The 23,939-nt window shown below is 34.0% G+C and overlaps 1 protein-coding gene across 13 annotated transcripts in view; it reads left to right on the top strand.

Annotated features, from left to right (window-relative positions):
* The window catches only part of BLTP1 (bridge-like lipid transfer protein family member 1), a 191,265-nt gene that overhangs the window by 132,682 nt on the left and 34,644 nt on the right, over positions 1-23,939 (top strand). For 10 of the 13 annotated variants that reach the window (XM_057704329.1, XM_057704334.1, XM_057704330.1 and 7 more), the window contains 12 exons: positions 523-767; positions 2,919-3,024; positions 8,506-8,603; positions 9,358-9,543; positions 10,909-11,077; positions 12,640-12,851; positions 13,939-14,137; positions 19,168-19,227; positions 21,058-21,284; positions 22,050-22,250; positions 22,445-22,578; positions 23,805-23,928. In XM_057704329.1, the coding sequence (XP_057560312.1) occupies positions 523-767; positions 2,919-3,024; positions 8,506-8,603; positions 9,358-9,543; positions 10,909-11,077; positions 12,640-12,851; positions 13,939-14,137; positions 19,168-19,227; positions 21,058-21,284; positions 22,050-22,250; positions 22,445-22,578; positions 23,805-23,928 (1,961 nt within the window). The remainder of the gene's footprint in view (positions 1-522; positions 768-2,918; positions 3,025-8,505; positions 8,604-9,357; positions 9,544-10,908; positions 11,078-12,639; positions 12,852-13,938; positions 14,138-19,167; positions 19,228-21,057; positions 21,285-22,049; positions 22,251-22,444; positions 22,579-23,804; positions 23,929-23,939) is intronic. The other 3 variants (XM_057704339.1, XM_057704338.1, XM_057704337.1) reach the window with 1 other exon arrangement.

Here is a 23,939-nt window from a genome sequence, read left to right as displayed (position 1 = left end):
TGAATGTTTTTATTGAGTATAATTAGTTGATTTGACCATTTCACTGCTTCCTTCCATACTGAGTCAGGATCAGGAGGCATGTTATCAACTGCAAACTGTTCTCTGTGAATAAAACACTGTGTGGATTATTGTTTTCTGTTGTTGTTGTTGTCTTGCACTCTAATTTCTCTTATTTTAACTCTTTTTGTAAAAAGGGCAATTTCTTTTCTGTCTTATGTGAAATAAAGAGAACATTGGTAGGTGTTTCTCTAGCACCTAACACAATGCTGGGTACCTAGTAGGCTTAATAAATGATATTTGCTGGCTTGATAATACTGGCTGACACTTTATAGTAACCATACATATATTTAAAGATGGGAAATATTTTAATAAGCAAACTTAAAATATCCTCATATCTTTCAACATAGGTTTTGGGAAATGCATTCATTTTTTTATAGACACCATTTATTGAACAAAGTCAGGAATGAATGAGTGAATGAGCACCTGAACAACAAACAATAACTTTTTTTTTATTTCTTACAGGTGCACAGACCAGGTTTACATTTGAGCTGCCAAATCACAGATTGCGTTTTACTTCAAAAGTTTCTGCCACAGATATGTCAACCATTCCTCCTTCTGCCAGTCTTAACCTTCCTCCTGTTACTATGTCAGGGAAATATATAATGGAAGAGCATGATAGTTATTCAGACCAGGTGTGGAGTATAGATGAACTGCCTTCTAAACAAGGGTACTATTTACAGGGAAATTATCTACGTTGTGTAGCAGAAGTAAGTTCACTTTTTAATTTTCTTACCCTTTGTAATTTAGAAGCCTTCAAGCTTTAGGTGTACCAAAATATGCAGTGATCCAAATTTTTGAGACAAATCAACAAACCATTTATTCCCACAGAATTTTGCACTGTATCTGGTGTGTGTGTGTGTATATGTGCACATACACGTGTGCATGTGTTTCTCTCTCCTTAGAGTTTTATTTAAACATGCTTTTTTTTTCTTATTTTAGTCATCTTTGAATTCATATTTATTACATTGGGTTTCACATGCATCTCTGCAATATTTTCATGATTCATTTGATTATAAAAAAGCTAATAGCATCTTAACATTTGTCAGGTGCTTCATATACAGTGACTTGTACAGTCCTTAAATCAATCCTTTGAGGTAGATATTTTATTCTCATTTTATAAGTAAAGAAACTGAAGCCTTTAGAGAGGTTACATGAGTCACCCAGGTATACATACTTATTAACAATATAAAGGTCATACAGAGAGATAAAATCATTACAAGCAGATTCACAGGCTAATTTCTTTACTAAGGGAAGTTGAAAGCCATCATATCTGATTCTATCATTTTTTTCCTTTATGTCTGTACAATTATCACAAGTTTAAAAAGCATTTGGATATGTTTTTCATTTGATTTGTGGTAAGCAGGTCATTGTTATTATCCTAATTTGTTATGGTAGAAAATTGAATTTAGAGAGATTAAGTAAATTTCCCTAAGTCTCGCAACTGTCAAGTGAGAGATGCAGGAGTCACACAGTGTGCTTGTCCCTCAGCTTACTTTGTCAGTTTGTCAGAAACAATTGCAATCTTATCAAAAATCAATTTGCCAACTATTTATTTTATAAATTTTATTCTCTAGAATCCAAAGCATCTATAAGAATGCTCTTTGGCTTCTTTCTAGAAATATTATAGCTAAATAGAATATATTTAACTCTGGTTTACCTTCTTTAGACACTGCTTGTCCTAGAACTTCTTGTATACAAGATGCTAGAAGTCAAATATTTATTTACTAAAAGGTAGATTATAAGTCATATTTCATTTGTGCTTTCTACACTGAAAAATAAGTGTCCCAGGCTCTAATTTAGTAATATTATTATTTATGCTTCATTTAACAGAAATAAAACAAATCTAATGCAGCATATTGCATAATTCCTTACTAATATTAGTTATTATAAAGGTATAAAGTTTGTAACTGGGGCAGAACACCATCCCAGATTTACTGAGAATGCAGTTAATTACAAACATGAGAAAGAATCTGAAGTTGGGTCTCTCTGAGAGTTGTCCATTCTGGTATGACCTGAAATAGACACATATGAAAATCATCTTTGCCCATTTGATACTACTTGATACAAAATAAAAGTGCCCAGTGAAGCTTAGATTTTATGTGACTTCTCACTTAAGACTGCTACATCTATTTTGCTCTTAACTTCAGATCAAAATATGGACACTATCAAAGTGACAAACATTTATGCATTTGCCTTACTCATAAGGATGTTTCAGTCCATTGTTACTATAAAACTCGACTCCAGTTAGGGCCAGCTTCCTATTTAATCTGTTTTTTAACTAATTCTTGTCAGAAAATTTAGACTTTATACTAATCATGGGACATGTATTATAGTAAAGCTGATTTTAGTATATCTGATTTGCTAATTCACTCAAATGTAAGCTTCACAAGAGCCATAATTTTGTTTTTATTCACAGCTGTATCCTTAGCACCTAATGCAGTACACAGAGTAGATGGCCAATAAATATTTGAATGAGTAAATACATTTACTTTCACTTATACTGGTCCATAGTTTTAACACTACAACAGTGGTCATTAAAAATAAATATTACTCTACATAAAATTTCAATTTTGAAACTAGGAGGTTACATGATTAAAGTATAATTTTCATTCATTTTCAAAGGATTTCTCATACCTTATTGGCTACTGTTATTTTAAAAAATGGGGGAATGGCTCATAACAATGTCAGGCCAGTAGAGTATTGAGGAATCTGAGTATTTTTAACCCTTCTTCAGTATATTAACTTCAAATAGCATGTAGATAATTGTTTTTCTCAGAGTTTGGGATGTCTTATGTGAGATGTATTTAAAACTTAATATAGTCAGTATGTTAATCTAATATTCTGATTTTGTTTGGCAGGTTGGTTCCTTTGAACATAATCTTACAACTGATCTTCTAAACCACTTGGTATTTGTACAGAAAGTGTTCATGAAGGAAGTTAATGAAGTAATACAAAAAGTTTCTGGTAAGATGATTTGGTACCTTATAATACAGGACATACAGCAGGTTTTTATTCTCATTGGCTATATGACGGTCCATGTACCAGTGTACTAGATAAAATTGTTGAGTAACGCCCTAAAAATTCTACATTCCTTTTATGGCTTTCTCACCTACAGATTCTTTTGCTTATTACTTTTGTCATGTGTAATATATGCATGTACAATTTATGAATTAAACAAAGGTCGCTTATGCTTCCCTTCCAAAAAAAAAAAAAAAGCTTAGTGTGTGTGTCTGTTAACTAAACTAATCCTAATTATTTGGGAACAAAATTTAGATCCGTATTAAGATTTCGATTTTAATCTATATCAGATGGTGACTGTATGCTGGCTATACAGCAAATTGTCTACAGCAACACTTACTATGTTTTTGCTATTCCTCCATAGCAGATTACAAGTGAGCTTCTTAATCACTATTTTACATTTTAACAGGAAATAACATATTTGATTTAAACAGTGTTTAATTGATTTTTAATTCACAAGACAAAATATTAAGAGGAATTAGGGTGGAAAACAAGTTGACTGTATAACAATTCTTGAGGCTGAATATTTCCAGTATGAATATAATCATGTTAAAATAATAGTTAAGCTTCATTTATAAATTGGCATCAAGAGGAGACTCCGTGTTGATGGATAAATTCATTCATTTTACAAATTTATCAAGTATCCAGATAGTCAGTTGTAATTGTGATGAGTTCTCTGAATGACAAGAAGAGGGTGCTGTGTCTGTGTCAAAGGAGAAACTAACATAGTCTAAGGAATCAGAAAAGGCTTCACAGAGGAAATCATATTCAAAATCTCACAAGTGAAGTCTTATTTGGCAAGAAAGGAGAAGTGGAGAAGATTCAGGGAGAGCTTATGGACCAGTATTTGATAAGGCCCTGAAGGAGGACAGGCCATGGTTTAGGGAATTAAATTATGTAGCAGCTGTGTGAGCAAGAGATTTTCCTGGTTCTCATGGGTTGATTCTGGTTGTATCTGAGGTCAGGAAGCTACTTAGTCATCACATTGAAGAGGCCTAGCAGAGCTACAGAATTTTACAAATTAAGTATAAAAATCAGATTGATTGGTAGTCTTGGAATTTTTCTAAAAATGGTTGAATACAAACCATTAAGGGAGGGATGCACGTATAGCAGAAGCCCCTTCTGCCACTGAAGGTGTCTCTACTTGGGGACCATATAGAAGTTTTGATGGGGCCCATTTACCTGGTTAACATCACATTAGAACACTGTCTGTGAAAGTGAAGAATATTTCAAGTTGGTAAATTTTTATGAGTTTTATAGAGTATATTCAAGACTGCTATTGCTGAATATGTATAATTAAAAAACAAATAGATTCTTCCATTAACTAATCATATCTCTTAAGGTAAAAAGCTAGGATTATAGAGTCCCTAGTGTTAGTCTGGTACTGTAAGCTGTCAAAGTGGTTTTGACAAAAAAGAAAGGCTTTTCTTAACCTTTGAATTACATTCAGTTAGGAGTTATAAGTAAAGTATATGCCTAGGTCTATGAAAAATGAACTGGAAAAGAAAACTGGAAATTAATGTTGTAACCATGAAGACTTGCTAATCACTGTGAAGAATAGAGAGATCAGATAATGATGCCAAAATCATTTAGTGGCTAGATCTGCTCCCTGAACCATTCCTTCCTGATTGTAGAAACAGCATGAACCCTAGGAAAATAGCTGAAACATAAGTCACCTGTCATCCAGCTGGCCCAGGGCCTCATGGAGCACAGATGGTCCCTTATCTTTTTCAAAACCAGAGAATGTAACATTATTGAGAGGGAACACTTTGAATCCATGTAGCCAAATTTCTTAGTATTCTGATCCCTGTATTGCTTTCCTACTCTCCCAAATCTTCATGATTATTTTCCTTATTTGTTTCTTAAACTTTTTCCTTATGCTTTTCCTTCGTGTTACGTTTAGCTTTAGGACACTTTCTATTGCACAGGAATACTCATGTTCACAACCAATATCAAGTGTGTTAGGAAAATTCTTTTTTGAAGAATCAAGTCTTATAATTTTATTGCCCATGGATTGGTTGGGTTTCAGAAAGGTGTTAGGTAAGCACTGACCTAGAAAAGAGAAGAGATCTTTTTTTGAGTTTGTACAGCCATTTATTTATATGTAATGAGAAATTTTTTATTTATAGTGAAGTTACCTTCTTACAATTGGACCAGGTCTATATTTAATTCATAACAAGGTAAAAAACTGTGGAGTTAATGTGACTAACCGTGTCTCTGGTATTTCTATAAACTAAAAGTATTATGTAATACATTTTGTAAGAGGCAGAGCTTGTCTTTTAAATTAAAATTTTTTTTATGAAACTATATAAAAGATATTCAGGATATTGATAGGTGAACAAAACAAATAGCCTTTTTAAAAAGTAGACTTTATTTTTTAGAGCATTTTTAGGTTCATGGCAAAATTGAGGGGAAGGTACAGAGGTTTCCCAGACACCCTCTGCCTTCAGTCATGCATAGCCTCCCCCATTGTCAACATTCCCCATTAAAGTGGTGCGTTTGTTACAACTGGTAAACCTACACTGACACACAATTATCACAGAAAGCCCATAGTTTACATTAGGATTCACTCTTGACATTGTACATTTTGTAGGTCTGAACAAATGGCATGTATCCATCATTATAGTATCCTACAGAGTAGTTCGTAAAGATCCTCTGTGCTGTGCCTCTTCATTCCTCCCTTGGTTGCTTCCAGGTTTTGGCCATTATGAATTAAGCTGCTGTAAACATCCATATGCAGGTTTCTGTGTGGACATAAGTTTTCATCTCCTTTTGGTAACTACCAAGGAGTATGATTGCTAGATCCTATGGAGCATATGAAAGTATGTTTAGTTTTGTAGGAAACTGCCAAACTGTCTTTGGAAGCAAAGTGACTGTACCACTTTGCATTCCCACCAGAAATGAATGAGAGTTCCTTTTGCTCCACACCCCCCCAGCATTTGGTGTTATTTGTCACTGTTCTAGATTTTGGACATTCTGATGGGTGTATAGTGGTATCTTATGGTTGTTTTAATTTGCATTTCCCTGATGACATGAGGTCAAGCACCTTTTCATGTGCTTATTTGCCATCTGTATATCTTCTTTGGTGAGGTGTTTATTAAAATCTTTAGCCCATTTTTAATCAGGTTGTTTTCTTATTGTTGAGTTTGAGTTCTTTGCATATTTTGGATAATAGTTCTTTACAAATGTATCTTTTGGAAATATTTTCTCCCAGTTGTGGCTCTTCCTGTTATTCTCTCAACACTGTCTTCTCAGAGCACAAGTTTTTAATTTTAATAAAGTCTAGCTTGGGACTTTCCTGGTGGTCTACTGGTTAAGACTCCGTGCTTCCACTGCAGGGGGCGTGGGTTGATCCCTAGTCCGGGCACTAAGATACTGCATTCTGTGCAGTACAGCCAGAATAATAATAATAACAATAATTTTTTAAAAAGTCTAGTTTATCAATTCTTTCTTTCATGGATCATGCCTTTGGTGTTGTATCTAAAAAGTCATTGTCATACAGAAGGTTATTTAGGTTTTCTCCTATGTTATCTTCTATGATTTTTGCAGTTTTGTGTTTTACATTTAGGCTTGTGATCCATTATGCATTAATTTTTGTGATAGGTTTAAGGTCTATATCTAGATGTATTTTTTTGCATGTGGATGTCCAGTTATTCTAGCAGCGTAAACTGAAAAGACTGTATCTTTGCTCCATTGAATTGCCTTTTGCTTCTCTGTCAAAGATTAGTTGACTATTTATGTGGATCTTTTTTTGGGCTCTCCCTTCTGTTCCATTGATCTTTTTGTTTGTTATTTCACCAGTAAACTGTCTTGATTACTGTAGCTTGTAGTCTTGAAGTCAGGTAGTTTCAATATTCTAGTTTTGTTCTTCTCCTTCAATATTTTATTGGCTATCCTGGGTATTTTGTCTCTTCACGTATACCTTAGAATGAGTTTGTCGATATCTACAAAATAACTTGGTAGGATTTTGATTGGGATTGCATTGAATCTAAAGAGCAAATTGGGAAGAACTGACATCTATTACCAGATTTTTGTAGTTTTTCTCATGTAGATCTTGTACATACATTGTTAATTTATACTTAAGTATCATTTTTTTGTGGTGCTAATGTAAATGGTATTGTGTTTTTAATTTCACATCCCACTGTTTATTGCTGATTATATAGAAAAGTGACTGACCTTTGTATATTAGTAACCTTGTATCCTGCTGTCTTGCTATAATCACGTACTGGTTCCAGGAATTTCTGCATAGATGATCAGGTCATTTGTGAACAAAGACATTTTTATTTCTTCCTTCCCAATCTGTATCTTTTATTTCCTTTTCTTGTCTTATTGGATTAGCTAGGACTTCTTGTATGATGTTGAAAAGGAGTGGTAAGAGGGTACATCCTTGGTTTGTACCTTATCTTAGTGAGAAAACTAAGAGCTTTTCACCATTAAGCTTGATATTAGCTGTAGGTTTTTAGTAGATATTTGCTATCAAGTTGAGGAAGTTCTCTTCTGCTCCTAGTTTACTGAGAGTCTTTATTATCAATAGGTGTTGGATGTTGTCAAATGCTTTTTCTGCATCTCGTAATATGATAATGTGATTTTTTTCTTTAGCTTGTTGATATGATGAATTACATTAATTGATTACCTACTAGGAAAAAACTTCCCATCCCACCTGTTTGCTAAACTCAGTATACATGGAAAAATATGAATCATTTTAAGATAGAGTATTTGAAAAATAAGCATGCAGAAAAGTTTTCACAATAAGGAAAAGAGAAGTGGAAGCAGAAGTTGGATTTAAAAGTATTAGAACATTATTTCCTGAATACTACATGGCCTGGGCAACAAATGATCTATTCATAGGAACTTTATCTCCAGGGTCCTCTGCCCCCATTTTTTTTTTTAAATGTATAGGCCAAACCTCTATTGTCATACTCTTTATTATTAAAATCTATTACTTTTTCATTTCTCCACCTTTATTTTTTCTTTCATTTTTTTTATTATGACACATAACTGAAGAAATTATTTCATTTTACTTTTTTCCCTCAAATAATCATGTTTGGTGTAATTATATGTATAATGTTTTGATTTAATCTTACAAAAATTTTTTTTTTGGCTGCCCTGCGCGGCATGCGGAATCTTAATTCCCAGACAAGGGATTGAACCTGTGCCCCCTGCAGTGGAAGCACAGAGTCTTAACCACTGGACCATCAGGGAAGTCCCACGTCCTTATAAAATGTTCTTAATATCTATATATGCAGTACTATCCTTAGGACATCTGTCTCAGTGAAATGCGACATGGCTAAATTTCCTTGTTAAAGATTGTGTTAATAATTAGTAAAAAGAAAATGTTGTGTGTATGAGTGTGTTTTTAAGCACACAAAGTAGTTATTTCCTTTTAAAGAAACTGCTTTAAACTTTCAATTATTTAACCTCTTTCAGGTGGGGAACAACCTATTCCTCTTTGGAATGAACATGATGGAACAGCAGATGGAGATAAGCCTAAAATTCTACTCTATTCCCTGAACTTGCAGTTTAAGGTAACATAAATAATAATGTAATAATGATTCTTTAAGAAGTATTTTTCTACTTAATGTATAATTATAGAAAATTCATATGATACATGAGTATGCCAGATAGAAAATAAAACTGAAGTATCACCCTGTCCACTCAGAGAAGACACTTTAACAATTGAATATCCTTTAGGATGTTTTCCTATTTGTATTTTTATATATGCATATATTTCTGCATTTTTAAAAACTTTGAATACCTTTCCATGTCAGAACATTTAAATCCACTTTTTTGAACAGTTGTGCTATATATTATTCAGTTATAACAATTTAAATACTACTTTCTGATGCACATTTTGATTTGTTTCTAATTATTGCTGTTATAAATTACTCTGTAATAAATATTTTGTACACTTGTCCAATTAAAACAATACCTTAGTAAAAACCTTATTATTTTCAATGTTTATATTAGTATTCTTAAAAATAAAAATCATTCTTACCAAATAGTTATTTACTTGCAGTTAAATACGTTATTTACTTGTATTTAACCTGTGAACAGTCTCTATTTTAAATACAGAATACTGAAATGATATTTAAAAGCTAAAAGAGTTCCTACTAACATGAGAAAGTAAAGGATGTTGCTAATTTTATCAGCTCATTAGGCATCCTATATGTGTTTTAAAACATGGCTGTTTTATTTATCATATATTGAAGATTTCATTTGAGTGGGTGTACATTGTTGATTTAAGATTCTTTTTTTTCCTCCAAACGTATAATCTACTAGGGTATTCAAGTAACAGCCACAACTCCGTCAATGAGAGCTGTGAGATTTGAAACTGGATTGATTGAACTGGAACTTTCGAACCGACTGCAAACCAAAGCTTCACCAGGAAGTAGCAGCTACCTAAAACTGTTTGGTAAATGCCAAGTGGATTTAAATCTGGCATTAGGACAAATTGTTAAACATCAGGTGAGTGCTGAATATGTTGATATTAAAACTGAGGCTTTTAAACTTTGCACATCAATTTAAACTACTTTAAGTATTAATATACTTTAAAAAGTATTTAGTTTAAGTTCCTAAAATTTGTTTGTGCATTCTAATGAAAAATCATTTAAGAAGGTCCTTATAATTTTACCTTGGCATTTCATTGAGTATTTTGGCAGTATATTGTTCAATGCAAATGCAGTCATATGAAACTTAATCTAGTATCTTCATAAATATTTGTTTATAATTTCTCTTGATTTTGTTAAACATTATTTTTTATCTCAACACTCTGTACTAACATTGGTCAGTCCTTAAAATATTGCTAAGTTCCTTAGCTTTCCTGTTTGATAATGGCAATTTTTGTATGCTGTAATATTAAACATGTAAAGAAAAATGTGTGTGTATATATGTGTATATATACGTATTATATATAATAAAACAGTAAATCAGATTCTGTTTTATAAAAATTAAGTTTCATAGCTCATCAGGGAATTTTTTTTTCTGCTAAAAATTATTATGTATTTAACCTTTTTCCTTCTTTAATTTGAAGATTAAAAGAATACCAGTCACACTTTCTTTTTATTTTATTTTATTTTATTTTATTTTATTTTATTTTATTTTTAATTTTATTTATTTATTTATTATTTTTTGGGGGGTACACCAAGTTCAATCATCTGTTTTTATACACATATCCCCGTATTCCCTCCCTCCCTTGACTCCCCCCCCACCCTCCCTCGAGTCCCCCCCCACCCTCCTCGTCCTAGTCCTCTAAGGCATCTTCCATCCTCTAGTTGAACTCCCTTTGTTATATAACAACTTCCCACTGGCTATCTATTTTACAGTTGGTAGTATATATATGTCTGTGCTACTCTCTCGCTTCATCTCAGCTTCCCCTTCACCCCCCGCCCCCCCCAAATCTCGAGTTCTCCAGTCCATTCTCTGCATATACAGTCACACTTTCAAAACTGAGTGGCTGTATTAAAGATTATTTGGGGGAATAAATAAAAATTTCACATCATCTCTGGAAAAACAGTACTTTTTTCTAATAGAAACACAGTTTGAGGAGATAGGATCTAATTATCTTGAAACATTTAATCCATTGCCATCGAGGTTTTGTATGAATTTTATGTATGACTTCCTATTTATTTCTTATATACCCATTCATATTGTATATTAATTTCAAGTGTTTATGCTACAGAGTACCAGGAATTTATCATCGACAAATGAAAGAGAGAAAAATGTACTGTAGTTCTTCTGGTGGACAGTACCATTAATGGTGTTAAGTTTTAATTTTTTAAGTTAAAACATTTTCCATTACTTGATTTTATTGCGCTTTTAATTTTATTTTAGGTTTATGAGGAAGCTGGTTCTGATTTTCATCAAGTTGCCTATTTTAAAACTAGAATTGGGTTAAGAAATGCCCTGAGAGAAGAGATCAGTGGTTCTTCAGATAGGGAAGCTGTGCTTATTACCCTGAATAGACCAATTGTTTATGCACAACCTGTGGCCTTTGATAGAGGTAAGATGAAGTCTATCAATACTATCTTGCTGGATTTAGAAATGTTTTAGTGGTGCTAGAAAAAATCATCTGTAGTTTGCCAGTGTAAATGCTTGACAGCGAAATGTCTCTTAAATTTGAAATGTAAGCATCCAAAAAAAGTTTCTTGCTTTTTACTGTCAGTTTTTGAAGTTACTTTACTTTTTAAAGTTATTTGCTTTTTACAGGAATCTGCAGGAGTGTCTGACTCAAAATTTTATTTTAATGCTAAGTTTTTTGGTTTGGATGACTATTGCATCTGATTGTCTTGGCACTGTCTTTATTCATTTATTCTACAAACATTCATTGTTTACTGTCTAGAAGTGGAATACAAATATGGAAAACAGGATCTTTGCCCTCAAGGAACTCTCAGTTCAGTGGGAAAGAGAGCAGAGTAGACTACAGAGTGGATATATATACACACACACACATATACATATATATATTTTTCCCCCTAATATCTGAGGGAGTCTCTAACTTTCTCTGTGCTTCTCAGAGGAGAAACTAATTTTTCAGATTCAACTTGGAGTTAGAAGTTCACCAGGGAGATAGGAAATGAAAGCTTGTCCTATTTACCTCTGTATCTGAAGGCCTAGAACAGTCCCAGGCATGTCGTTAAGAACTAAATAAATATTTGCTAAGTGAGAAAGAACATGAATGAATATATATGAGCACAGGGGTCTTAGAAAATACAGCAGCCACTTTCATAAAATAATGGGAAATAAGGCTGAACAAAAGATAGGATCTAATTATTGTGTCTTGGGCAAATAGGAATTGTATTTTAGAAGTAATGAAGAACCATTGATGAAGCCATAAAAGATTTAAATCGGTAGTGGGCATAGGCTGGTGATAAGATCAGTTTGTTAGAAAACCGCCCGTAATATTTTATTTTGCTAAATCTGGTGCATATTTTTTTTTTTCCATTTCTCATCTTCCAACCTTTGATCAGCTTTCAACAACTCCGTAAAGTACTTTCTACTCTTTGTGTCCATGACATAACACTTGCTTTTCCTCCTGCTTCTCTGGCCCCTTCATCTTTATCAGTCTTTAGACTCCTCTTTCTGTATACTACATTAAATGATGGTTTACCTTAAGTTTCATTCTTGTTACAAAGTCAAATGTCTGACTTCGCTCTCCAAATCACACTTTTTTAATGTACACTCCTAGTATTACGTACCTCTCCTTCAAGAATTTTTAACAGTTGTAACAGAAAGCTCTATAAGGTCAGGGACCAGGTCTGTTTTCGTTTGTTATGCCATTCCAATGCCTAGCATATGGTTGGCATTTCACAAGTAGTTTGTTGAATGAATGAATGGACCTGGATTTTCTCCTTCCTTTTGCCATTTTGCAGTTGCCTGCTTTCTGCTTTTTTCATTTGTCAAGTTGACTGTATACTCTTAGATTCTTTCTAATTCTAATGCTACAGTTTTCTGGGAGTAATTTTTATTAATCAACAGGATTTTGCAGCTATAGAGGTTTACCTGCCGTATAGCTTTACAGTTTTGATTGTAATTTTCCTTCTGACCTGTCTTAATTATCAAAAGCTGTGCTGTTTTGGCTGAATTATAAGGCTGCCTATGACAATTGGAATGAACAACGAATGGCTTTACATAAAGATATTCATATGGCTACAAAGGAAGTGGTAGATATGTTGCCTGGTATCCAGCAAACGTCAGCCCAGGCGTTTGGGACTCTCTTCCTCCAGCTCACTGTGAATGATCTGGGAATTTGCCTGCCTATCACAAATACTGCACAGGTATGAAAATCGAATCATAGTCCAAGATTAGGAGCCAGACATTTGTACTAACTATTTTTATGGGTATAGAGTATAACAGTAAGCTTTTCTGGGTAACCGTTTATAACTTGAGTTTAGTAAATAGCAAGTTAAGATTGAACTGCTTCAGCCATTATTCATCCACAGAGTATGAAGTATGAACCTCATGAGACTTTTCTCTGAAGCGTTCTGGTATGCCTCGTAATAGTAGTGAGAGTGACACCCATCTAATAAATCTTCATTTTTACCTTAGAAAATAAGCAGCTTAGTTTTCAAAATTTTTTGTTTTGTATTTAGCAAAGACATCTTTGGCATTTACTTGTTAATAAAATAGAAACAAAGAATATTTAAGAATACTACATAATAATGTTTAACAACTATCTAAAACAAGGTAGGGAATTTCAAAATTCTTTTAAACTGTAATATTTAATGGTAACAAAACTTCCAAGTTATGTGTACTGGATAAAGAAAAAATGTACTCATTGTGGTTTAGGACCAGTTCTCAGGAATACATATGTGTACGCACGTGTGTGAGTGGAAAGCGATGAGCCCCTGCTAGGCTAAGAAGTTACAGTGGTAGCAAATACAGAGGTCCGTATTTTACTGCTATAATTTACCTTGATCTGCAACCAGTTGTTGAATGAATTTATCTTTTACTATTTTATTTGTCAAGACAGTGTTACAAAAAACTTGGGTGAGGGTTGGCAGCGTGTGTTTCAGGGGTTGAAAAATGATAATATTTTAATGGCATGATGGACAGAGCTCAGGAAGGCCATACACACCGGGGATGGTTGTCAAAATGAAAATATTCCCCAGAACTAAAACAGAGGCAGGAGATTAAAAAAAAGAATAGATAATTAGCCTTTTACAAGTTTAGTTTAAAAAAAAATGCACATGGCAAATGCATTTCACATAAGCAATTTAATTTTTAAAAGTAGGCATCTTTCTAAGCTGCTTTTTAATGAAGCTCTCTACGGTTGATCCTTTCTAGATGTTTGATCTTATGAATCCTATGAGATTTCCAAATTTTAGAAGTTGTTACCTTTTGTTTCTTTAATATATTTTGCAGTCTAATCACACTGGAGACCTTGACACTGGTTCTGCTTTAGTACTGACCATTGAAAGTACTCTCATCACTGCTTGTTCTTCAGAATCACTAGTTAGTAAAGGACATTTCAAAAACTTTTGTATCCGTTTTGCTGATGGCTTTGAGACATCATGGGATGACTGGAAACCAGAAATTCGTGGGGACCTAGTGATGAATGCCTGTGAGTGTCTTTTATTTTCTGTATGAGGTTTAGAATTTTTTAAAATTAAAAAATAACCTTAGTATCTTCATTACTAAAATTAAAGGATGTACATATATAGGAATATTTTTGGACTTTGTGAACTAAATATTCTTTCTGATTAAATAATCAGAACATATTTGTGAAAAACTGCAGTTTTCAGTAGTTTGGGTAAATAAACCAACTAGGTATTCTTTTTGATGGTATAACATTTGAAGGTTTGCTCACTCCCTGATTCTTCCTGTAATTGATTCATGAATGACCAGGTAAAGTGTCTTTGTTCTGTGGGGATCTTGGAAGAAAGTGATAAATGTATAAGATCCAATTCATCCTATAACATAATACAGGATAACCAGGAGCAGGAACTCCAGCCATAAATAGATCCACATGTCCAAATATGTAGTACACAGAGTATAATTTGTGTGAATTCTTCTGATTCCATTATGCTCAAGGTTAGGAATAATTAAAGCTGTGTTTATATGCTGTTTTAAAGGTACAAGGGGTTATTTTACTATTATAAGTACTACAGCAGATTTGATAAAGCATCATTAATCTTTTTTAAAAAAACTTTTAGAGATACAATTGACATACAATAAACTGCATATATTTAACATGTACAATTTGATATTTTTTTCTTATTAGTAATGTATATATGGCAATCCCAATCTCCCAATTTATTCCACCCCCCACCCCCACCCCCCCTTTTCCCCCATATGTTTGTTCTCTACATCTGTGTCTCTATTTCTGCCTTGCAAACTGGTTGATTTGTAACCATTTTTCTATATTCCACATATATGTGTTAATATACAATAATCTGTCTTTCTCTTTCTGACTCACTTCACTCTGTATGAGGGTCTCTAGGTCCATCCATGTCTCTAAAAATGTCCCACTTTCGTTCCTTTTTACGGCTGAGTAATATTCCATTGTATATATGTACCACATCTTCTTTATCCATTCATCTGTTGATGGACATTTAGGTTGCTTCCATGTCCTGGCTGTTGTAAATAGTGCTGCAATGAACATTGGAGTGCATGTGTCTTTTTGAATTATGGTGTTCTCTGGGTATATGCCCAGCAGTGGGATTGCTGGGTCATATGGTAATTCTATTTTTAGTTTGGCAAAGAACCTCCATACTGTTCTCCATAGTGGCTGTATGGATTGACATTCCCACCAGCAATGCAAGAGTGTTCCCTTTCCTCCAGCATTTACTATGTGTAGATTTTCTGATGATGCCCAGTCTAAATGGTGTGAAGTGATACCTCATTGTAGTTTTGATTTGCATTTCTCTTGTAATTAGTGATGTTGAACAGCTTTTCATGTGCCTCTTGGCCATCCGTATGTCTTATTTGGAGAAATGCCTGTTTAGGTCTACTGCCCATTTTTTGATTGGGTTGTTTGTTTTTTGATATTAAGCTGCATGAACTGTTTATATATTTTGGAGATTAAACCTTTGTCTGTTGATTCATTTGCAAATATTTTCTCCCATTCTGAGGGTTGTCTTCTTGCTTATAGTTTCCTTTGCTGTGCAGAAACTTTGAAGTTTCATTAGGTCCCACTTGTTTTTTTTTTGTTTTTATTTCCATTACTCTAGGAGATGGGTCAAAAAAGATCTTGCTGTGATTTATGTCAAAGAGTGTTCCTCCTGTGTTTTCTTCTAGGCGTTTTATAGTGTCTGGCCTTACATTTAGGTCTTTAATCCATTCTGAGTTTATTTTTGTGCATGATGGTGTTAAGGAGTGTTCTAATTTCATTCTTTTCCATGTAGCTGTCCAGTTTTCCCAGCACCACTTATTGAAGAGGCTGTCTTTTCTCCATTGTATATCCTTGCCTCCTTTGTCATAGGTTAGTTGACCATAGTTTATCTCTGGGCTTTCTATCCTGCTCCATTGATCTATATTTCTGTTTTTGTTCCAGTACCATACTGTCTTGACTACTGTAGCTTTGTAGTATAGTCTGAAGTCAGGGAGTCTGAAAAGCATCATTAATCTTTTAAATTAATTTTTATAGGAGTATAGTTGCTTTACAATGTTGTGTTGTCATTAATCTTAATAATGAAGAAAAATCATATTAGAGGAATTAAAGGTTGTGAACTAAAATTCCTCAGCTGATCTGTAAACCAGAATTAATACTGAATTACTTTTCATAAGCTGGTATGCCATTATTTAGCAATTTTTTCCTCTCTCCACTGGAAGAAAATCTTATTTCCACTTCTGGGTTTTCTTTGAGTATTGGGGAAACTTTCCAGTGTTTTTATATAAAAAATTGAAGTTTTAGCATTTAATGTTGGCTAAAATTTTAGGTGAAATTTTTGGTTTTGAATGCTTTAAATTTAGATAATTCATAGGTAAAATAGTAAGATTTCTTTGAAATACTTCTGGTTGCTAAGAAGACTTGATATCAAAGTACTCATGCCTAATACCCAAAAGACCAAAAATAGCCTTCATCAGAAATTTTTACAAGTAATCATTTTACATGGTTGTTATATATGTTTTAAAAAGTCACCATAACTGTCTTTTGTTTGCGTGGTTTTTTTCCTTAAAATATATTTAAACCTATTGATTTTTATTAAGATGACATTTTGCTACCATTATAGTCATATTGGATAGAATATATTTGGAAGGGAGTAAGGATACCATTTCCTTAATAGTGTAAACAAAGGAAAATGCATAAGAAATATGCCTCTGACTCAAAGTCAAAAACGCATATTAAAAAATATAAACAATAACTCAGCACTTCAGTGGATATATACCAACAAAGTAGAACACTAACATGCTGATAATTGTGATAATCATAATTTATTTTGCGTTTTGGAGGGTGTCAAATGGCTTATTTTTGTAACATGCTTATTGTTTGGTGTTTTGGGGGGTGGCAACGGAGATGAGTACAGTAGTTGTTTTGTTGACAAAAAAGAATACCAAATTACAGATTCACTGATTAGTTTACTATTTTGTAGTTTTTATTAGTAGTAAGTATACTTGGATATAACTGACAATTCTTTTTTTAAAAGAGTTTAGGGCAGAGAAATAAGCAAAAGTAGGATTATGCCTTAGGATTTTTTTTTCACAGATCATTTAAAAATCATGCCTTAGGAAAAACATGGCCCAGGGTTGGGAATTCCCTGGAGGTCCAGCGGTTAGGACTCTGGCGCTTTCACTCACTGCTGGGGCTCAGGTTCAGTCCCTGGCTGGGGAACTAAAATTCCATGACCCACAAGCCATGGCCCAAAAAAAAAATGGCCCAGTGTAATTTGCTAAGTGGTAATATTTTGGGGGGAACAGTAAAAATTAGAAAGGACAATCTGTAGGAAGGGTTCCAGGGACCATTTACATAGTGAAGATTAGACCCTTTTCATTAACATGTATTTAGAAAAACTAAACCATTAGAAGTTTGAAAAATTCCAAGCTTTCTGCTAACATCTGGGTAGCAGCATTTGGTTGTCACAGCAAAAATACTGCCATCCTGGATTCTGATTGGTCCAACTTATAGATGACAGGTACAATGGGGAAAGAGCCCAGTTGGTTTCCTGTTCCTCACTTTCAGGATTCAGATCTACTCCTAAGAATTTTAATGTTCCTTATTAATTCATCATGGCTCTGTATTCTATGTATTTATATAATTTTTAACTTAATTTTCAAAAATTCTCTAGCACTTCTTGGGATTGGAAGTCCCCAGTGTTTTCTACCCTTTTTAAATTTACTGTTTCTTACTTTCACTTGCCCTGTTATATTACTCCAGTTTCAAAGGGTTTTCTTTTCATTCTAGCATTCTTAGATTTGAAAGGGTGGTCTAGGTTTTTTTTTGCTCTGATTTATAACTGTGACATTAAAGGTATATTAGGCAATCTTTTACCCCCAAAGTCTAATTCATTTTTGTAATTTGTATGTGAGGCACAAGTACCATATGGTTCAAAAATAAATTTAGATTTTAAAGTTATTGGCACAATCTTAAAAAATACATAATAGAAATTGTCATTTAATAGACCCTTTCTCCCAAAATAAATTATACTATTATTTATTTATTTATTTGGCTGCACTGGGTCTTAGTTGCAGCATGCAGGATCTTTAGTTGCATCATGCGGGATCTAGTTCTCTGACCAGGGATTGAACCCAGGCCTTCTGCATTGGGAGCGTGGAGTCTTAACCACTGGACCACCAGGGAAGTCCCTAAATTGCAGTATTTCTACAACTCATATTTGAGTAACATTTGAATACCAGTTTAGAATTTGGAGTGAACTGCAAAAGGACATTTCATTTAAGGTATATATACTGTCAGGTTTAGTTTGAAATTTGGTTTCCATTAAGGATTACTGAGAAAGGGTCTTAATTCTGTTTTACTATTTAAAATTGTTGATTTAATTAACCTCTTAAAAGAAAAACGCTGAAGTTATCTGATTAAAGCTAAGTGGTAGTAAATGTTTCAAAGTTAAAGTTAGATATGTTCTGGGGACAGGTCCATGACCCTATGAGACTGACAGCATGGTAGGCAATCATTTTTTTTTCTCATAAAATGATCAGAAGACAAAGCTGATGAATCATGTCTGTGACCTAATATGGCAGTTGTTAGTTATCAAAAAATCATTTTTAAATTATTTGCATTCTCACAGTGCCATTCACTCATGGTAGCACAAACTGTCATAGCATCTGGAAACTAGAGTTTCAGAGTGGGCCAAGTATTGTCACTCAGATAAGGAAATCACATGCGGAATATAAAGATAAAACTGCAGTTAAGTCTTTTTTTCTTTATTGAAGTATGGTTGATTTATAATATATTAGTTTCAGGTATATGCAGTTTAGTTCTTAAAATCGATAAGAATAAAATATTGTGAGATATGAATAGATACCACAAGTCATCGAAGGTAGCCCTTTTATTCTCCAGATTAGAAAATGAAACCTAGAGAGGCTAGTAATCCTACTTATATTTAGATAATCATCTTTGGGAGAAAAATTGCAGTATAATATTTAATCACAAGCATAATTTTATTGAAACTTACTTTGGGGCTGATTTGTGTGCAGGTGTAGTTCCAGATGGCACCTATGAAGTATGTTCCAGGACTACAGGACAAGCAGCAGCTGGTAAGTTCACATTTGGTATTTGTTACCTTTGCTGTATATATTAGGTAGAATTCTGCTTTTTTATCTGTTTTTCCTGCCGTTATATTAGAGGATCTTTTAACTAAACTCATTCTGGTATTCCCTAATTTTTAAAAACTATTTTGCAATAACATTAGTATATTTTTATTTATTTAACAATTAGACACCATCAGTGTACAAGATACACTACAAAATGTTTTGGGAAAGACAAAGATGAATAAGATATACTTTCTACGCTCTGTAAGTTTAAATTCTAATAATGTATTTATGGCTCTGCAGGCATAACTAAACTGTAATAAGTTTAAGTTCAATAAAATATAAAATTCCAATTGCTACTGAAATTTACAGGAGGGAAATAAAATTTCTAAATTTTGGAGGATACCAGAATGAGAAAGTTTTATGGAGGAACAAGCATTTAAACAAGGACTTAAAAGATGGATAAAATTGTTTCTTAAGCAAAAACTGTAAAATATGAATAGAGAAAATTCAGGCAGAGAGAAGAATAACCATCATGATGTCAAAACAGTGTCTAGTTAGAGTTGTCCAAATTGGCTGGAATAGAGTTATGTGAAAATAAGATGAGAAAAATCTTAAATCCCAAATGAAGCAGTTTGGACTTGATTTGATGGACAGTGAGAAAGCCATCGAATTTTTTTGAGTAAGAAAGCAGATGTGACAGTATCAAAGGGACACTTTCAAGGGTTAGAGAGGAGAAAAATCTAGGAAACTGGTTAGGAGAGAACTATAGAAGTCATAATCTGTCTTGACTAAGATGACAGCATAGTGTAAATTTTTATTATTTTTCCTGGTATAAAATTAGGGTAAGATAAAGGGAGATATTTATTTAAGAGCTCTTAAAATGTTGAGAGGGGTAGAAGCTGATTAAGATGAGTAGATTTCCATTTCTCTTTACTATTCCTTCTTATCCTCCCAAACCTAGTCTCAGTGCTCATCCTAAGTAAATTGTCTCAGAAAATAGCAAGGCCTGCAGTTCCCACTGAGAGAGAACTTAAAAGGTTAGGAAATTTCCAGCAGTAATGTTAAAAGGAAAAAGTAATAACTGAGGTAAACATATATACTGGGAGGAAGGTCACATAAACATCTTTGTCAGAACTCTTGTTTAGAAGTGACAACAACACACTCAAACTGGCTTAACCAAAAGAAGGAACTTGTTAAAAGAATATTTGCAGATCACAATTAAACTTAGGAATGGCTATCTCAGTGAAGTGGAGGAACCAGGTCACTTCAGGGGCCCTCAGGAACTACTGGAAACAAGGTTCCAACTGTCACCAGGGGTCTTTCCAACTCTTGTCGTTGCTTCTCTCTGGCTGCTTCATTTTTTCTTACTGCTGACCTCCTGAAACATGGCAGGAAACATGGCTGCCAACAACTCATGAGCCTCATTTCCCCACCCTCAGTCAGCAGAGAAGGACCAATCTTTTCTCAAGCCCAGGGAAAGATTCTTGGTTTTCCAACTTTGACCCTTACTCAGACTAATTATCTAATTAATTCTGGCTAATGAGGGAGGGCCGTGCCAATGCTCCTACTACAGACGTGGGAAGGCAGATCAGCTTGGGGGCTGGGGAGGAAGGAATTCATAGGTCACCTGGGGAGGAGGAGTGCTGCACAGAGGAAACAGGAGGTACACACTATGCAATAGGGAAATCCCTCCCATCCCGTGTTTCTGACAGATCTAGCTGTGGGAGACATTAGACTGCACAGGGCCGTCATCCACTTTTTTCCTTGAATGTAGAATTATTTAAATTTCTATTCTCAAGACTTACCAAAAATGTCACTTCTTTATTTAAACAGAAAGTAGCAGTGCTGGCACCTGGACGCTGAATGTATTGTGGAAAATGTGCGGGATTGATGTCCACATGGATCCTAACATTGGCAAAAGACTTAACGCTCTGGGCAATACCCTTACAACACTGACAGGAGAGGAGGACATAGATGACATTGCTGATCTAAATTCAGTGAACATAGCTGACCTGTCAGATGAGGATGAAGTGGACACTATGTCTCCCACTATCCATACTGTAAGTAAACTCACTGTTAGACTTTTTCAGGCCTGACTTTTACTCTGAGAAAGGGACATTATTGTCAGTGTTGCTTATTGCAGTTGCTAATTGTGGAAGCAGGAAGGGAGTAGTGGTTCTCCGTGTCTGCATTTATATAATATTGTTTTTTTAATTCCATAATATTGTCTTTTAATTGAATTCCTTGTTTCATAATGGTTGTCAACCAGCTTGTGCCTTAACCTACAGGTAACATATTCACAGTAAAGGCAAAGTGCAAGCAAATCTATAGAGTTGGAAAGTAGATTAGTGGTTGCCTAGGGCTGGGAGAGTTGAGGGGGTTGGGAGAGCGGATGGGAAGAGACTGCTAATGTTACAAGGTTTTGTTTGGGAGGCGGTGAAAATATTCTAAATAGATTCTGATGATGGTTGCACAACTTTGTGAACATACTAAAAAACACTGCATTATACATTTTAAGTGGGTGAGTTTTATGGCATGTGAATTATATCTCAATAATGTTAAAAAATGAAAGACAAAAGCAAAGTACATACACACAAATTAAAGTATACATTGAAAAAATGTGTATTTCCATCTATACTGTACATATTCTATAGTATCAGATTGATTAGTTATTATACTTATTAGTTAAAAAGAAAGTTTCTCTCTGCTTTCATTCTATTATCAATTTAAAAAATTTTGAAACATCTTTAAACTACTGTATCATGAAATAGTTTTGTTCTTGGAAAGAAATTTTTAAAGAATTAACGTGACTGTTTATCATTTAGAGTTCAGATGGAAGTTCAGTAAGTGGAGATGGCCACAAGCTCACCTTTGGGCAACGACTTGTAAATCACCTCCTAGGCCTGAGGCCCCCACATCAGCGCTATTCTGTTCCTGCAGAGTATCTGTGTGACCCAGAGATGTGGGCCTCCCCCCAGTCTAGCCAGTCCCACTTGAAAGCATGCAGAGCTCACTCATGGGGAAACGTAGGTAGCAACTAAATAGATTCCTTATGAAAATGAAGGGGTTTGAATCAGTGGAGAATTCCAATCATCTTACTTAATATAGATGACTTTGATTCTTGCATGCTTCCTTTGATTTAAGGTGTTATTTCTTTGATAGGATAGATTTGCTTTGTGACCTGAGGGTGTTACTGACAGACGTGCTTTTGATTTTTCAGGAAGCTGTAGATTATCGAAGACCAGGAGGAGCATCTTGTAGCCAGCCAGGAGAACTTAGAGGAAGAAAAATTATGAAGCGTATAGTGGATATCAGAGAACTGAATGAACAGGCCAAAGTAATAGATGATCTTAAGTATGTATAATTATTTTTTAATTTAGTTTAGTATTCCTTAATAATAGAATAGATTTTAAATGTGAAGGAAACTGGATTGGGCATTGGTGATTTGTCTGAGATCATACATTCATTAGCGATAAAGTTAGAAATGTTAGTTCTAGTGCTCATCACAGCTCCCCATTTCTGAGAAGTTTATGACTGACTGTATGTCACATATATGCATCTCTATGTGTATATACATGTATCTTCACATATGTATATAAATATATGTATGAGTTTTTTGCTAACAGTATTTTTGGAATGCAAATTTTTGAGGAAGAAAATTTAGAATTTATTAAGTGCCTATTGGGATTCTGACATGTCTCAATTTAATCTTCACAACACTTCTGTGAGATTAGATGGCATTATCCAAACATTATAGATGAGAAACCTGGCTTTGAGAGATTAAAGAATTGGAATTTGAACTTGTGTTTGTTTGAATTCAAACTTCATGCTTTTTTGCTTGCCTGTATCAGCTGTTCACTAGAACTGAGGTGAGGATAGGGTGAGTCAAGAGCAGGGAATAGGTGGTAGCCATATTTTTTTTATCTGTAGCCTGCTAGATAGTACTGACTAGGTAATACTTGCTCTTTTAGACTACATTTTCTTTTTGCCAAACTGAAATTTTTGTTTTCCCCAAAGGTGGTAATCATACTTCATCTTTTCTAATCTTCGTACACCTGTATCTTTGTTTTTTTTTGCATTCAAGGATTTTACAGAAATGTATGCATTGTACAGTGAAAGGTATTTGCCTAAAAACTTGTCTGTAAAATCAGTTATGATACAGTGATTCACATTTTCCTGTTGACTTACATTACAGTTTGAGTTTTGTTATCAGGGGGAAAAAATGACTTGAAGCAAAATATACTTCCCTAAAATCTTACCTGAGGGTTAAATTATATGTAGAATATTACACACAGATCTTATTCTGCTGAATGGTTCCATAGCTTTCCTGAGATTATCAGAGAGACTCTTGATGTAGAAATGGACAAGAACCTAAAACATTCCTAAAACATTAGTTTTTTTTTTTTTTTTTTTTTTTTTACAGTTTGCCAGATATGAGTATTAACTTTATGGAGGATTTTGGCCTGTCCATACATAATCTTTGATATTCTGATAAGTTAAAGAATTAAAAAGGAGCAAGTAAAAATCACTCTTACTTTGTTACCTTTTTACACTAACTGCCATATTTGTTTTACTTCCAGAAAATTAGGTGCAAGTGAAGGAACCATAAACCAGGAAATTCAACGTTATCAACAATTAGAATCTGTTGCTGTGAATGATATTAGAAGAGATGTTCGTAAAAAATTACGGAGGTCCAGTATGCGAGTGAGTAAACA

The sequence above is a fragment of the Hippopotamus amphibius genome, chromosome 13 (genome assembly GCF_030028045.1).
Source record: "Hippopotamus amphibius kiboko isolate mHipAmp2 chromosome 13, mHipAmp2.hap2, whole genome shotgun sequence".
Classification (NCBI taxonomy): Eukaryota; Metazoa; Chordata; class Mammalia; order Artiodactyla; family Hippopotamidae; genus Hippopotamus; species Hippopotamus amphibius.
Note: the sequence above shows the minus strand (reverse complement) of the source record. Positions and strands in the feature narration are given on the sequence as shown.